Raw genomic sequence first — 14,063 nt, 5'->3', positions numbered from 1 at the left:
CCAGACACAGGGTATTTTTGGGAGGCCATGGATTGACAGAGGCTAACCTGGCTGGATACAGGGTATCGGGGTGTCACAGGGTAGAGAAGGTCAGCTATGGGGTGCTGCAAGGGGCCAGAGGCCAACCTGGATGGATACAGGGTGCCGGGGTGACGTGGGGTAACAACAGCTGACCCATCCAGATTTGGGGTGTCGGAGTGCTGTGGCGTGGCAGAGGCTGACCCCACTGGCTACGGGGTGTCAGGGTGCTGCAGGGCAGCAGAAGCTGACCCAGCCAGATACAGGGTTTCAGGGTGCTGTGGGGCATCCGAAGCCGACCCCCCTGGCTATGGGGTATCGGGGTGCTGTGGGGCAGACACAGCGCTCCCCCCATTGCAGACCTCAGGTGTCCAAGCAGGGAGGGCTCTCTCCACGGCGCCAGCTGCCAGCATCCCGCCACGCTCTTGAGTAGTTAATAAGTTGTAGGAGAGATTTCGGTGCAGGCAGGAGCAAGCCTGTGTCTGGCAGGGGCCGGTGACCACATTCCTTGGAATGGGGGTTTGCATGTGCTGGAAATACCAGCACTGCCACCAGCACACAAAATTAGGGGGACAGTTGATGGAGGGACACACATGCACCCCACAGCCGCTCCCAGGCGCGAGCGTGAGTGCGGGCAGCCCGCCTGCACCTGCCTTGTGGTTTTATTATTTTTTCCCCTTCGCTGCTTGCTCACTCAGGTTTACAAGGTGACGCTGCCGGGGCGGTTACGTGCCTTATCTGCTTCCTTCAAGGCCAAAATATTTAAGCAGGATGAGTAAAGATATTTATCACCCGGTCGGGAGATCCCCGCCAGCACTCCCTGACAGGCAGGGTGGGAGCAGGAGGGGGACGGGCGAGGGGGGGCATACCCTCCTCACCCGTCCCCCTCCTGCTCCCACCCTGCCAAGCACCGAGCACCCATGGGTGTCTGGAGCAACGAGCATCACGGTGCAGCGAAGGGGCTGGACTTTGCACGGCGCTGCAAAGGTGCCCGGCGTTCGCCGAACCTGGGTTAAACGTGAGCACTGATAAGACGCCCCAGAAATAAACCAAATCTTGACCCGCCGGCACCTCCGTGGGGGGAATGGGGAAGCCGAGGGATTTTTGAGGTCCCTGAAGGGTTTCGGTAGGTCCGAATGAGCACGGTGGCAGTGTTTGCCGATACCCGTCACCTCGAAACCAAGGGGATGGCCGTAGCAGGTGGCGTCTCTCCCCCTCCCGCCCTTCTCTGGTAACCGGCGCCATCTCTGCAAACAAAGGGGAGGGTGTGGGACGTGGGTGATGGTGACGGAGGAGCCGAGAGGAGCGTCCAGCAGTGAAACCCCACCCGGGGCGGGCGCTCGAGCTGGCCCCGCCAGCCCTTATAAGCGCAGGTGCACCCAGGTGTAAGCTGATCCCCCAAGGGCTGCAAGCGGCAACAGGTGACGGCAACGGTTTCGGTCCGTGAGTTCCTCTCTGCCATCGCTCGGAGAGTAGCAGCGAACCAGCCACCATGTCGATGGGATTGGAGATCGGTGGGGTGGCCTTGTCGGTGCTGGGTTGGTTGTGCAGCATCATCTGTTGCGCGTTGCCCACATGGAGGGTGACGGCCTTCATCGGCAGCAACATCGTGACGGCCCAGATCATCTGGGAAGGGCTGTGGATGAACTGCGTGGTGCAGAGCACGGGGCAGATGCAGTGCAAGGTCTACGACTCCATGCTGGCCCTGCCGCAGGACCTGCAAGCCGCCCGCGCCCTCCTGGTGGTGACCATCATCTTGGCCGTCCTGGGTTTAATGGTGGCCATCGTAGGCGCCAAGTGCACCCGCTGCGTGGAGGATGAGAGCACCAAAGCCAAGATCACCATTGCCTCCGGCGTCATCTTCATCCTCTCCGGCATCCTGAACCTCATCCCCGTCTCCTGGTCGGCCAACACCATCATTCGGGATTTCTACAACCCGCTGGTCCTCGATGCGCAGAAACGGGAGCTGGGCAGCGCGCTCTACGTGGGCTGGGCAGCGTCCGCGCTCCTGCTGCTGGGGGGAGCCCTGCTCTGCTGCTCCTGCCCCCCCAAAGACGACAGGTACACCACCAACAAGGTGGCCTACTCCGCTCCGCGCTCCGCCGTCACCAGCTACGACAAGAGGAACTATGTCTGAGCTCCCCCCCCGGGACCCTCTGGCACTCCCCCGACATCCCACCCACCCCTCACCCACCCTGGGACCCTCATCGCCCTCCGTGGGGACTGGTGGGAGTAGCACCAGGGTGGGGTGGGGGGGCGCGAAGGAGAAGACGGGACAGCTGCGAGGTCAGGGCCGGGCTGTGTAAATAGAGACAGTTTCGGTTAAACAAGAGGCAGTTTCGGGTCGGCGGGAGAAGCAGACCCCGGTGTCGTGCCCCTGCCCATGCCGATGGGCCAGGATGGGGATGGGGATGGGGATGGATGGCGACAGTGCCTCCCCCCACGCTGTAGCCCCCCCCATCACGGCCGGCCGGGTACCGTCCGTCCCTGTTACGCGTGGTCTGTACCGGTTACATTTGTCAATAAACGTGTCCTGTTTTGGTAGCCAGTGTCCTTCGAGTGTGTGGGGGGGAGCAGGATCCCACCGGGTATGGGGCAGGGGGCTGGAGCTACAGCCCCCCCGGGAGCCACGCCATGCCCTCCGCTACGGCAGTGCCCGCTGGCACCAGGTTTGGGAACAGGGAGGGGGGTCTCACGCTGCAACCCTTCTCTTCCCCCCCCCACGCCGGGGGTCTCTGCTCAGGGGGCAGCAGAGCGCTCGGGGGCAGCTCTGTGGCAGCCGGCGGGGTGGGAAGCAGCGGAGCGGCCGCCGAAATCCGGCAGCGGCACTCCCTGCCCGCCCGGTCCAAAGTCTGGTTCTGCCGAGGGGAACACGGTGTTCTCCCACCCCCACCGGGAGCAGCGCCTGGGGCGAGGCCGCGTTGCACAACCGCTCCCGCCGCCTCGGCCCGGCGCTGCCCGGCCCGCCGTGGCACCTGCCCTCCCCGCCATGCTCCAGCGGGCACGGACAAAGGGGGAAAGAGCTGCTGCAGGTGCGCGGGCAGCCCCCGCGCTGCCCGGCGCCCCGCAGGCTGCCCCCGCTGCCAGCCCCGCTACCCGCTCCGGGGCTTGGGGCAGCTCCGGGCAAAACGCTGCCCCGGGGCAGGCGGGAGCGGGAGGTTTTGTCGCCGCCGGCGCTGGCTCAGCTGCAGGCGGCAGCGGGCAGCGGGAGCCCGCCTGGCCCCGAGCGCTTTGTCTCGGCGGAGCGGCCGCCGCCCCGCTCGCAGGCAGGTGATCCGCCCGGCTCGCATTCCCCCCGGCCCCCCCTCGCCCCGCTCCCCTCCGCGGGCAGCTGCGGCGAGGATCGGCAGCGCAGCGGCAGGGCGCTCCTGCCCGGCCCGGCGCGGGGCTCTCCCTGGCACCGGCCGGAGCGGGGCGGAGGGTGGCGGAGGGCGACGGGGCCCCGTTGCGGGGCCCGGCAGGCACGCGCTGACCTTGCCGCCGGGCCCGGCGGGCGCGGGCGGAGCCCGACACCCCGCGGCGGGCGGTGCGCCCCTCCCGCCGCCAGGGGGCGCCCGGCGCCGGCAGCGGGACGGGGCGGGGCCGGGCCGCCCGCGCGCGCTGCGTCACGGCCCGCGCGCCGCCGCCGCCGCCGCCATCATCATCGTCATGCTCCGCCGGTTGTCCCGGGCCCGCGTCCCCGCCCCGCCGGGGCGGCTGCGACCCCGCCCGCCGCCCGCCGCCGCCCGCTCCGTGGTGACGTAAGGGCCCGGTCGCACGCGAGGCGGGGGCGGCGGGAGGGTTCCCGAGAGGAGCAGCGCGGCCGTTACCCGGAGTTGGGCCCCGCCCCCTGATTGTGGCCCCGCCCCCAGCCCCCCACTTGCCCCCTCCACCCGCCATGCCAACAGGACGGGCCTTGGCCATACGCTCCCCAGCCCTGGCCACGCCCCCAAACCCTGTCTCTCCATCCCTGACCACGCCCCCAGAAGACCCTCAGCCAAGCCCTGGCCACGCCCCAACCCCGACCACGCCCCCAATACCCCGCCCCTGCACCCCTGGCCACGCCCCCAGAAGACCCTCGGTCCAGCCATGGCCACGCCCCCATCCTTGGCCACGCCCCAAACCCCGCCCCCGCGCCCATGGCCACGCCCCCCCAGGACCCTCTCCCCGCAGAGCGGTGCCGCTGGCCCACGTGGAGGTGGGGGCCCGCGGCGACCGGCCGCCCTTGGTGCTGCTCCACGGGCTCTTCGGCAGCCACGGCAACTTCCAGACGGTGGCCAAGGCGCTGGTGCGCCGCGGCAGTGGCACGGTGAGGCCCTGGGTGGGGGACACCCCGAGGAGGGGGTCACGGGTGGGTGGTGCCCACGCCTGGGGTGACACGGTGCCCCTGCCCAGGCAGGTGCTGACGCTGGACGCCCGCAACCACGGCGGCAGCCCCCACAGCCCGTTGATGACCTACGAAGCGATGAGCCTGGACGTGCAGCACCTTCTGACCCGCCTGGGCATCACCAAGTGCATCCTCCTGGGACACAGCATGGGGGGCAAGACGGCCATGACGCTGGCATTGCAGCGGGTCGGCAGGCGCAGGGTTCCTGGGACTGGCGGGGGGAGCGGGCTCGGAGGGTGCTCCTGGAGCGGGAGGCTGAAGGGAGGTGGCACCTCTGGGGGCTGTGCAGTGGTGCCAGCCTTGCCCACAGCCCCGCATGGGGTGGCTTTTCTCCATCATGGTTGGAGGCTCTGTCCTGCTCAGAGCTGTAAGCCGGGCTGCGGGAACAGCAGCAAGTCTTTGTCCGCCAGCCCATGCTCCGGCGTGTATTGCAAGGGAGGTTAGAGATTTCCCGTGCCAAGGCACAGGCAGATAGGAGCTTGGGGAAGGGTACATGGAGTCTGTGCAGAGGCAGGAGGGAGCTAAAAGCCTCCAGGGAGTCTGACTGGGAGCAGAACCCTGTGCCTGGTCCCGCTGGGGGAATCTCGGCTGGCATCCATCTGCCCTGCTTGTGTCCCCAGCCAGACCTGGTGGAGCGCCTCATCTCCGTAGACATTAGTCCCGTCTCAACTGCACCTGTTTCCGAATTCTCTGCCTACATCTCTGCCATGAAGTCGGTTAAGATCCCGGACGGTCTGTCCCGCTCTGCGGCCCGCCAGTTGGCCGATGATCAGCTGCGTCCAGTGGTCCAGGTAGGAAATCCCACTCCTTGGATGAGATTTCTCCTCCCATCCTGTCCCTAGCACAGGGCTTTAGGGCCATGGTCCCAGTGGGACTCATTCCACCCCTCCTTACTCGCCACTGGAGGACATCACACCGGGGCTGCAGGAGCAATAGGGAATGTGACAGCATGGGAGACAGGCAGAGGGGAGGATGGAGGGTGCCAGGACATCTCGAGGGCTTGTTGCTCTTACAGAAGAGGGTACAATCCCCTTTTGTGGCAGCTCCCGCAGCTGAGACAGTTCCTCCTCACCAACCTGGTGGAGGTGGAAGGCCGCTACGTCTGGCGGGTGAACCTGGAGGCTATTTCCCGCCACTTGGCAGATATCATGAACTTCCCCATCTTCCACAAGCCGTATCCGGGCCCTGCACTCTTCTTGGGAGGATCCAACTCACCCTATATCAGGTGAGACTGGAGAGAACCGGTTTGAAGTCTGTGGTTTGACCCCTTGCGCTCTTCTGCAGCTCTGCAGGGTGGGAGGAAGCCCCTGAGATGGGGAAGGTCCTGGAGTGAGCTCTGTGCCTCCAGCAGCTGGTGACACCAACCCGTTGGAGAGCGAGGGGAAACTTGGGGGCAGTCCCAGGCTTTCCCAGCAGGGAAGGGGACATGATCAAACCTGGGATCTCCCTCTGCTTGGGGAGGGTGAGAGAAGGCACTTGGATGGACCTCTGACCATGCTTCCCATGGTGTGTTCCCTTGTCCTGCAGCTCCAAAGACTACCCAGAGATCCAGCGCCTCTTCCCCAAGGCGGATGTCCAGTACATCGAAGGTGCAGGCCACATAGTTCATCAGGATAAATTTGAAGAATTCATTACTGCTGTTCTCAATTTCCTGCCACCACCATAGCGCTGGGGCCCAGGGTTTCTGCGAGCACCATGTGGGACCTGAGGAGCTCGGGCAGGGACCTGGGGCTCTGTGAGAAGGGGCTCAGCCTGGACCAGCTGCCCACTTTGCAGTCCCATCCTGCCTGCAAGGCCTTCTCCCACCCCAGGTTGCCTGGAGCTGGAGCAGAGAGGCACCTACATCCCACTGAGCTCTCCTGCCACCTCACAGGGTGGCACCAGCCCAGGACACTGCTGTTCCTGCGCAGCCTGTCCTGCCCACGTTGGAGTGTCTCGGACACTAGGAGGGGGCAGGAGAGCCCTGGCGTTTTCCTGCTGCCAGACCACCTGGCTGTGACTTTGCAGAATGTGCAATAAAGCTGAATCCATGCCAAGGCAGAAAATGGTTTGGATGTGGCTGTGGAGGACAGGGAGGGTGGTGCTGGGCACAGGAAGGGGCTCTGGTGGGATGGTGGTGGGAGGTGACAGCTGGGCTGGGCCCTAACACGCCGAGCTGTGGGAGCAGCACATGTAAGACACAGGATTGAGGATCTTTCTTGGATCCCAGGGGGAATTGCGACCTTCCTCCACCTCAGGGGCAGCGGCAGGATTGGGGAGCGGGGGGAAGCTGATTCCTGAGCAAGGAGATGCTGTCAGCCTGCCAGGGGGAGGCATGGAAATGCCCCTGGGGTGTGTCTGCCCAGCCTGCCCTAACGGCAGGCATCTCCTCCCTGAGCTCCCTCCGATTCCTCACCTCCTGCCTACTCCGTGGCCCCAAGAAGGCAGCGTAACAGCTGCCAGCTGTAACAGCCACCCACCCACCGCGGGCTGAAGGCAGAGGGGTGGTGCTGTCTGCGGTGAAAATCCCTTTATTAGGCAACAGGTAAAGCCGGAGACATGATGGAAGCGGCTCTGGGGCTGACAGTCTCTGTCGCAGCTGGGGACAGGCTCTGGGGACACTTAGACCACTAACCAGCTTTGCATTTGGTGCTCCAGAGCCAGGTGTCTCTGCTGCTCCCTGGGAAGAGTTTGCTCCATTTGGGGTTCCTTGGAGGCCACAAAAGAAAGGGAGGAGAGGAGACCACGGATTATTTTATTCCAGGTCTGTTTGTAATTGCCTAGCAGAGGGGGCACCAGTAGCTGCTTTGGAGATTCACTGTGTTTCTGCAGAGCTGTTGTTGGCTATTCCTCTTGTCCTTCCCTTTTCTGAAGAAGTGCATCTCTCTGGAGCAGGGCTGCGTTGGCCTTAAGCCTGAGCTTCCTGCTGCATTATCCCAAAATTCAAACACTTTTGCTGTCCATGTATTATTTTTTCACCTGTGAAGAACATTAGAGCAAGAAGCTCCTGAGACATGGGCTACCGAAACAAGTTGAGTGCCTGTCTCTCCTATGGCCCGCTGGGAGATGGGGATGGAGTCAGCCCACTGCCCGGCTCTGCTATCGGCACACAAATCCTTTGGATATCCTGTCTGAGCCACGAGGTCTGGAGCCCAGGAGCAGCGGGGAATTTCTCCCCACTCCTCCCCACTGGCTGGGCACCGCATTTGGGGCAGACAAAAGGCTGCTACAAAGGTGCAAGGTGAAGAGACACCATGGGCAGGAGATGAGTGGCCTGGGAAGAGGCAGAACTTTCTGAGCATTGTAGCCTGTTCTTGTGATGGCAACTGCCAAAGGAATTTTCCAAAGGAATATTGGACCTGGGGTGAGAGAGACAGCAGCAAGAAATGACAGCAGCTCCGTTCCCAGCATGGGAAGGGTGCAGGGAATCAGGAGTCATCCCCAGGGGCATCTCCAGCCATGTGTTTGATGTCACAAGGGATGCCATGGGCTGCGCCAACATGCCGGGCTCGTGTGTGCCCACCACGTGGCAGGGTGCTGATGCCTGCAGAGATCCAGCTGACTTTCCAGGCCAAACCAGACTCCTTTTTGACAGAGCTGCTGTCTCCCAAGGGGCCTGCTGACAAATGGCCTGCCCTGGCCTGAGCTCTGCTCTGAGCAGTATTTCTGACAGTTGGCATGGCTGCGTCTGCTGGCACACCTGCAGTTAACTACAAAGCCTCACCTTTTGGAAGATCTCCTGTAAGTCGCTGTTACAGGCATGGTTTTGAAACTGCTCTATCAGGCCCTGGATGAAAAGGGAGCCTGTTACCGAGCTTCTCCAGGAGACAGCATCTGGGGAGACAAAAGATGCCAAGTGTGATTTCACTGATGTCCCTCACTGCAACAGTGATTAGTGCTGGGTGCTGGAGCAGGAAACTGGGGCACCTTCTCTGAGATCTTTTATTCGACCCATAAAACCCACAGCGTTGGAAAAGGACAGGGCATCCCAGGGAAGACAGAAGTGACATTAATATTTTCTTCAAGCCTCTCTGCCCTCCCAGGCTCCAAGCCATGCCAGCTGCCAGGCTGGCACGGCCTGAAGCCAGCTGTGACCCAGCAGGAGAAGACAATTTCTCCTGGCCAGCCACTGCAGCGAGATAAATCGGCTGGGGAAGGAGTGCAGGCAGGGAAGGGTGGAGCCAGGGCAAGTGATGTCAGCCAGGCAGAGACACAAAGCTCTGGCCTGGTGCTGCCAAGAGGGATCTGTGGGTGTCCTGGAGCAGCCTCGTACCCTGGCACTGTGGTACGAGGCTCCTGGAGCAATGCCCAAGTGGTCACTGGATGGAAGGGACTCCCAGAAATCCACCCTGAGTAGGAGGAGGTGTGCAGGAGACCCATGGCATCAGGAATGGGAGTCCTGTTGCCCTCGCCTGCTCTCAGGCAGGGCAACTATCTCCAGAAACTGCTTACCAGGCATGGAAGAATGAAAAGTGGCAAAATCACTCTCCAGGTGGACTTCACAGTTTGCATCACCTTCCAGCCCTACAGGGATCATGTGAGCCAAGCTGGGAGTGGGCATGGCAGGGTCTGCTCACTATCACGGACCCTACGCTGCCTAGAAAGGCAGGCCAGCCATCAGCCATGATGGGGTGTCCCGTCCCCACCCTGTGCTCAGGGCTCACGTGCTTTGGGAAAGCCTGGCTGGCTCGCTCGCCTCGCAGGCACCTCGTAGCGGGGACTCACCTTCACAGCAGGACTGGATAATGAGCACTTTGGGTTTGCCCAGCAGCACTTGTTGAATTTCTTGTAGATGGTGTAAAGGGAAAAGTCTTTTCCTTCTGCAAGGGGAAAATGAAAGCAAACGTTCATCACAGCTTCACTTCCTGCCTCCCCACTCGGGCCCTACTCCTGGGCTGTTGCCATACTCCACCCAAGCCCCAGTGGTCACCTATAGCCCAGCACACACCTGCTAGCCCACCCTGTGGGAGTCCAGAGGCCCTGCACCCTTTGCAGCCATGCTCGGATTTTCTCCTGGGGGTGCTCAGCACATCCCTGTGACACTGGGGCATCATGAACGCATGTAACCAGCCCCAGCGCCACAAAACTCAGCACGCGTCGGGTGAGGAGGAGGCTCCCAAACCTCTCGGAGTCAGGCACCAGGCACGGGGCAGCTCTACTCTCAGCTTGCAGCCCCAGGGCCAGGCAGAGGCGGCCACCCGCTGCCAAGGACTAACAGCCCCTTCGTTCACACACCCCCAAACCCTCCAGACCTGCTTGGGGCTGAGTTTGGCTCATCCCTTCCTCTCACTGCCCTGTCCGGGTGCTGGCAGGGAGACACCACCTTGGGCAGCAGCGTCCTCATCCGCCCAGGGTTTCACCAGCCCCGTCTGCATCCCCTCGGCGCTGAAGGGGACCCTGCCTGGAACGTAAAACCTGGAACGTAAAACCTGGGCTGTGCGACAGCCCGAGGTTGTGCCACAACTGCAGCAGCAGGGCTGTTTCGCAGGGCAGGCGGAGTGTAGAGCGAGACCCGGGTGGGAAGGGCACAAGTAACGCCGCGGATGAGGAAAGCCAGGGACGAGCAGCGGGTCGGAGGGACATCCCGCCCTTCGGAAGGCTGAGGGGAGCAGCGCCGGCCATGGCTGCCGGACGGCCGAGCAGGGCGTTAAAACGGGGAGGCCTTGAGACCTTTTCACCGACTCGAAGGCTTCCGCAGGCCCCGTGGAGGAGGACGGCGCGGGGCACGCACCCCCGGAGGCTGTTCGGGGGGTGTGTGGGTACCAGTACCGGAGCCGCTGCCCCGAGGCCCCCGGCCGTCCCCTGGGGCCGCCCGCCTTCCCAGGCCGCACCGCGGCCGCTTCCCACCGCCGGCGGGCGCAGGAGCGGCGGGCCGGGGCGGGGGATGAAGGCGAACGGGTGACCGGGCCAGTCACATGAGGGGAACGCGCCCCCCCCCGGTCCGGTTATGCCCCCCCGGTTATTTTCGCCCCCCCGCCACGCCTCGGTCACCGCCCGCCCTTCTCCGAGGGGAAGGCTGTACCGCCTGCGGATTGGCTGCAATGGGACGCGCTGTGATTTCTCATTGGGCGTCGGGCGCCGGGTCCCGCCCCGCCGCCGCTCGCCGCGCCGGGTCACGGGATAGGCTCGCGGGCGAGGAGAAGGGCGTGCCCTGGAGGCCGGTGGCGCTGGGCGGGGACGCGTTCGCTCTGTTCATTGGCCGGCAGTGCCGGCGGCGCCGGGCGCTGATTGGCCGCACCGCGCGGGTCGGTGGGGGGGCAGGGCGGGGAGCCGCACGCGGCAGAGGCGGGAGCGGCGCGGACGGAGCCAGGTGAGACCCCGCCGGTTCCCCCTCCCCTCCCGCCGCCCCCCCGGGCCCCGAGCCTGGCCCCTGTCCCAGCCCGGCCCCCGCTCGGGCCCTGCGGCGCTGCTCAGGCTTCCGCCCCCGCCGCCGCCTGGCCGGGCCCTTTCCGTTCTCCTCGCCGCCGCCCGGTGAGCGGGGCCTCCTCGTGGCCTGTCTGTGAGGGCCGGCTGCCGGCCCGGCGGCGGCAGCGCTCAGGCGGCGGCGGCGGGCCCGCCGCCCGGTGCCGCTGTGGCGGGCGATGGCGGCAGGCCCGAGCCGGCCTGCGCTGCGGCTGGCCACGGCGCAGGGTGGCCGGTGACCGCGAGGGGCGGCCCCGAGGTGCCGCCGGCGGGTAAAGGCTCATTTACGTTACGAAGAAGGAGCGAGACGCGGGGCTTCCGCCGGGGCCCGCCCGGGGCGGAGCAAATCTGCCCGCTGCCGGCCCTGCCGCTCGGTCTGGCGGCTCTGCGGGGCCTCCGTACCGGGAGCGGCAGCCCCTCCCCAGCCACGCGGCGGCAGCGGGCGGCCCCAGGCTCGGTGAGTCGTGCCCGCCGGCGGGAGGCTGCGGAGCGGAGGCTGCGGGCCCGGCTCGCCTCCCCGGCCCCGGCAGGGGAGCGCCTCCACTGCCCTCCTGCCGAGGGCCGTCCCTGCGTCCCACCCGGCGGGAGCCGTGCGGGCCGTGCAGATCCCGCCTGGAAGCACCTCGTGGGTCGGGGATCCTTGTGCCACACCGGCCGTGCTAACGGTACGGAACTGGTTATTCTGCCCGCGGCTCCTCTCGCCTGCATCCCGCCTGGTGGGGTTTGCCCGGTGCCCTCCACGTGAAGTCACACGGTGCTGTTTTTTTGGAGAAGGTGCCTCCTCTCCTTGTTGGGTAGAAGCCGGTGAAGCTTTTTGTGGTGATTCGAAACTGCTGGTGGCTGAAGTTTGGTGGTTTGGTGTGCAACCGGTGTTTTTACAGGCTTGACGTTTGTTTAAAAAACCTCAAACAGCTATGACTTATAAACGTAGGTTTCCCTAAAGCGCTTGGTACGATGCCTTTGGGTTTTCCTGCTGAATTAACTGAAGGGGAATGAGCCCAAAGTAACCCATGTTAAACTAATGGCTCCCAGAACATTACTGGGGACATTACGTTAGCGATCTCATAAGGACCCTGCTGCTGATTTTGTCAATGACCTGAAGAAAGTTTGGAGCTAAAAGTTGATGGAGAACACACGCACCTCAGTGCTGAGTGGAAAGTAAGAGATGAGCATCCGATGCCGTGGGCTTGTTAGTTTGGCACCGTGCCTTTGGTGAGGCCACGCATCTAGTACCAGAGAGAGCAGACTGCTCGGGAACAGATAATCTCTTACATGGAGAGAGAAGCAAGGGAGAAAGGAGTGAGGTCTGTCTTAGGGAGCAGCAGTTTTTCTGTGGGTTCATGATGATGTTGAACACAGGCGGATCTTGGATACCTCACCGTGGCTATGGAGGAGGAGGAGAGGGTGTGTTAACTCACCTCGTGCTGGTGCAAACGCTTCTGCGCCCAGATTTGGTGCCTGTGTGTAGTGCAGAGGCTGGTGGAAAGCTGGGCAGAGTTCAGAGACGATGTGTGAGGATGGGATTAAAGGTGAAAAAAGCTGTCGTGCGGTGATGAGAACTCCATCTCCTTCATTCAACGAGAAGATTTGGTCGGGCTGTGTGCACGTGGGCAGGACAGAAGTCGGACTGTGGGAATTCGGCATGGCTGGTGGTGGTATAGGACTGCGTGCATAGAAACCAAAGTGTGCATTTTTAAGTTACGGAGAGTAAAACATGAGAACAAACTTCCTGAAGTCGGTGATGACTTTGTATTTGCTGGCAGCTTTTACATTAAGTCTCACTACTCTTCTTTTTTAGTAAAAGTAATGGCAAGTTTTGTAGCTCGGCTAAACACCTGGGAAGTTATGTAGTCTGCTCTACTCGGGAGTTTGTAAGGTGGCTGTGATGTCTTTCAGGGTGTTCGCTGGAAGATGAACATCTCAATAAACAGAGATGAAGGCTGGGAAATAAATTTAGAAGTTTTACTTATATAGATTTCTAGGAACATCTGGTTTCCCCTTTCCTTTGCTGCATTCTCAGGAATCTGTTTACTCTGACAGTGGCAGTTATTTGATTTTTCTGACAGAACCTGAACAGGGGAATTTCCTCAGATGTCTCATTGCTGTTTTGTGTCTGTGTCCTTCCAGCCCTTCCGTCTTGCCAGCAGTGTCACTTAGCTGTCCAATGCGTCTGTAGGAAGCTAAAAGGAACAAAACCAACCCAAAATCAAGGGAAGCTTTAGGGCTAGATCTTACCACAATACAGAGGCTTTGGAGAATGCCGCTGTGCCAGCTTTTATTGTTATCTCAATCTGCCAAAATATGCGTTGGCTTGCTTTTGTTTTTCGTTCACATGGGACTTTTCAAAGTCGCCCTTGTCCCAGCCCTGGTGGGAGCGGAGGGTGATGATGTGTGCAGCGGTTCCCCCTCCTGATGGCCTGCGTGTCGCTGGGCTTCGCTCACCTGAAGGCAGGCACCAGACCTGACTGGGCCTCCTCCTCCAAGACATGTTGCTTTAATCTGTGCTGTTTGAGGCAGAGATATTTCCACTCCTGTTCTGTATCCTCAGCTCATCTTTAGAGGCTGCTGTCATCTGAGGGAGGGAGTTGTTCTCAGTAAGAGTTTGGTGAGCGAATTAAGGAGGCTAGCGAGAACATGAGGTTGTTTCTTGGGGGTGTGTGGTTGTATTGAGTGTGTGCAGTTGTGTTGGAAATGACTGAGCATTGCTTTACAAGAAAATCAAGCAGGATAATCTAATCTAGATTATTTTTATCAGGGAGAAAGGTGAACAGGAGGAAAAAAAAATAAATCAGTGCAGTATGCTTGCACATCACCCTCAGCTTCCCAGGACAGGAATGTTCCCGCAGGAATTAATAACTAGCAAGCAGTTTTGAAAGTTCATACCTTTGTCTTCCATCCTTGCTCGCCCACCCTCCCAGGTAGCTCCATCTGGTCACGGTTTTCTGCTTGTTGGCGTTTCTGGATTTCCATGTGGGCTCTTATCGTGAGGCTCCTCTATCACTGCTTGCAGGAAAACATCAACATTTGCAGAACCAGATTGGAGCCCTCTTTAGATAACGATGAATGGGGAAGAGAGCTATTTAAAAAATTACTTTGCACTTAGCAAATTAGCGTAACAGATTAATCCCTGCTCGTAATCCCTGGCTTGCTCTCCAGGAGAATGCCTGTGCTGTTACGGAGCAGGAAGGAATTTTGTCCAGGCACTCTGAGTATGCTCCTTGCCGAAATAATTGCTTCCCTTCTGTTCTTCCCTAGCAGTCCTGTGGAGACGGGGCAGTTAGGCGTGCTCTAACAGCCC

General features: G+C 61.7%; 3 protein-coding genes across 3 annotated transcripts; 2 read left to right on the top strand and 1 right to left on the bottom strand.

Annotated features, from left to right (window-relative positions):
• The first annotated feature begins 1,510 nt into the window (after nt 1-1,510).
• CLDN3 (claudin 3) lies at nt 1,511-2,155 on the top strand. Its single transcript, XM_009992002.2, has one exon. It carries the CDS (start codon nt 1,511-1,513, stop codon nt 2,153-2,155), a length of 645 nt encoding a protein of 214 aa, XP_009990304.2.
• Nucleotides 2,156-3,627: 1,472 nt separating this feature from the next.
• On the top strand, nt 3,628-6,415 carry ABHD11 (abhydrolase domain containing 11). The gene is made up of 6 exons (XM_086624674.1): nt 3,628-3,758; nt 4,171-4,306; nt 4,397-4,570; nt 5,005-5,175; nt 5,428-5,609; nt 5,912-6,415. The coding sequence occupies exons 1-6, from the start codon at nt 3,667-3,669 to the stop codon at nt 6,048-6,050; spliced, it is 894 nt and encodes a 297-aa protein (XP_086480800.1). The 5' UTR covers nt 3,628-3,666; the 3' UTR covers nt 6,051-6,415.
• Nucleotides 6,416-7,271: 856 nt separating this feature from the next.
• Nucleotides 7,272-11,049, bottom strand: LOC104371749 (uncharacterized). Its single transcript, XM_086624884.1, has 6 exons — nt 10,780-11,049; nt 10,034-10,140; nt 9,089-9,183; nt 8,088-8,197; nt 7,617-7,722; nt 7,272-7,342 (listed from the first exon to the last, which is right to left on the bottom strand). The coding sequence occupies exons 1-6, from the start codon at nt 11,047-11,049 to the stop codon at nt 7,272-7,274; spliced, it is 759 nt and encodes a 252-aa protein (XP_086481010.1).
• Between the last annotated feature and the right edge of the window lie 3,014 nt (nt 11,050-14,063).

Source organism: Tauraco erythrolophus, chromosome 21, assembly GCF_009769465.1.
Source record: "Tauraco erythrolophus isolate bTauEry1 chromosome 21, bTauEry1.pri, whole genome shotgun sequence".
Lineage (NCBI taxonomy): Eukaryota > Metazoa > Chordata > Aves > Musophagiformes > Musophagidae > Tauraco > Tauraco erythrolophus.
The sequence above is the reverse complement of the archived record's forward strand: the minus strand, read 5'-3'. Positions and strand labels throughout refer to the sequence as shown.

Bases quoted from the DNA above. Each gene is read 5' to 3' on its own strand.
- CLDN3 (XM_009992002.2), top strand. From the start codon at position 1,511: ATGTCGATGGGATTGGAGATCGGTGGGGTGGCCTTGTCGGTGCTGGGT.
- ABHD11 (XM_086624674.1), top strand. From the start codon at position 3,667: ATGCTCCGCCGGTTGTCCCGGGCCCGCGTCCCCGCCCCGCCGGGGCGG. The intron at 3,759-4,170 runs GTAAGGGCCCGG...CTCTCCCCGCAG, and splicing joins GCCGCCCGCTCCGTGGTGAC to AGCGGTGCCGCTGGCCCACG. The intron at 5,176-5,427 runs GTAGGAAATCCC...CTTTTGTGGCAG, and splicing joins AGCTGCGTCCAGTGGTCCAG to CTCCCGCAGCTGAGACAGTT.
- LOC104371749 (XM_086624884.1), bottom strand. From the start codon at position 11,049: ATGAGCCTTTACCCGCCGGCGGCACCTCGGGGCCGCCCCTCGCGGTCA. The intron at 9,184-10,033 runs GTCTCAAGGCCT...TTCCCCTTGCAG, and splicing joins GCCTTCGAGTCGGTGAAAAG to AAGGAAAAGACTTTTCCCTT. The intron at 7,723-8,087 runs GTGAGGCTTTGT...CTCTCACCCCAG, and splicing joins TACAGGAGATCTTCCAAAAG to GTCCAATATTCCTTTGGAAA.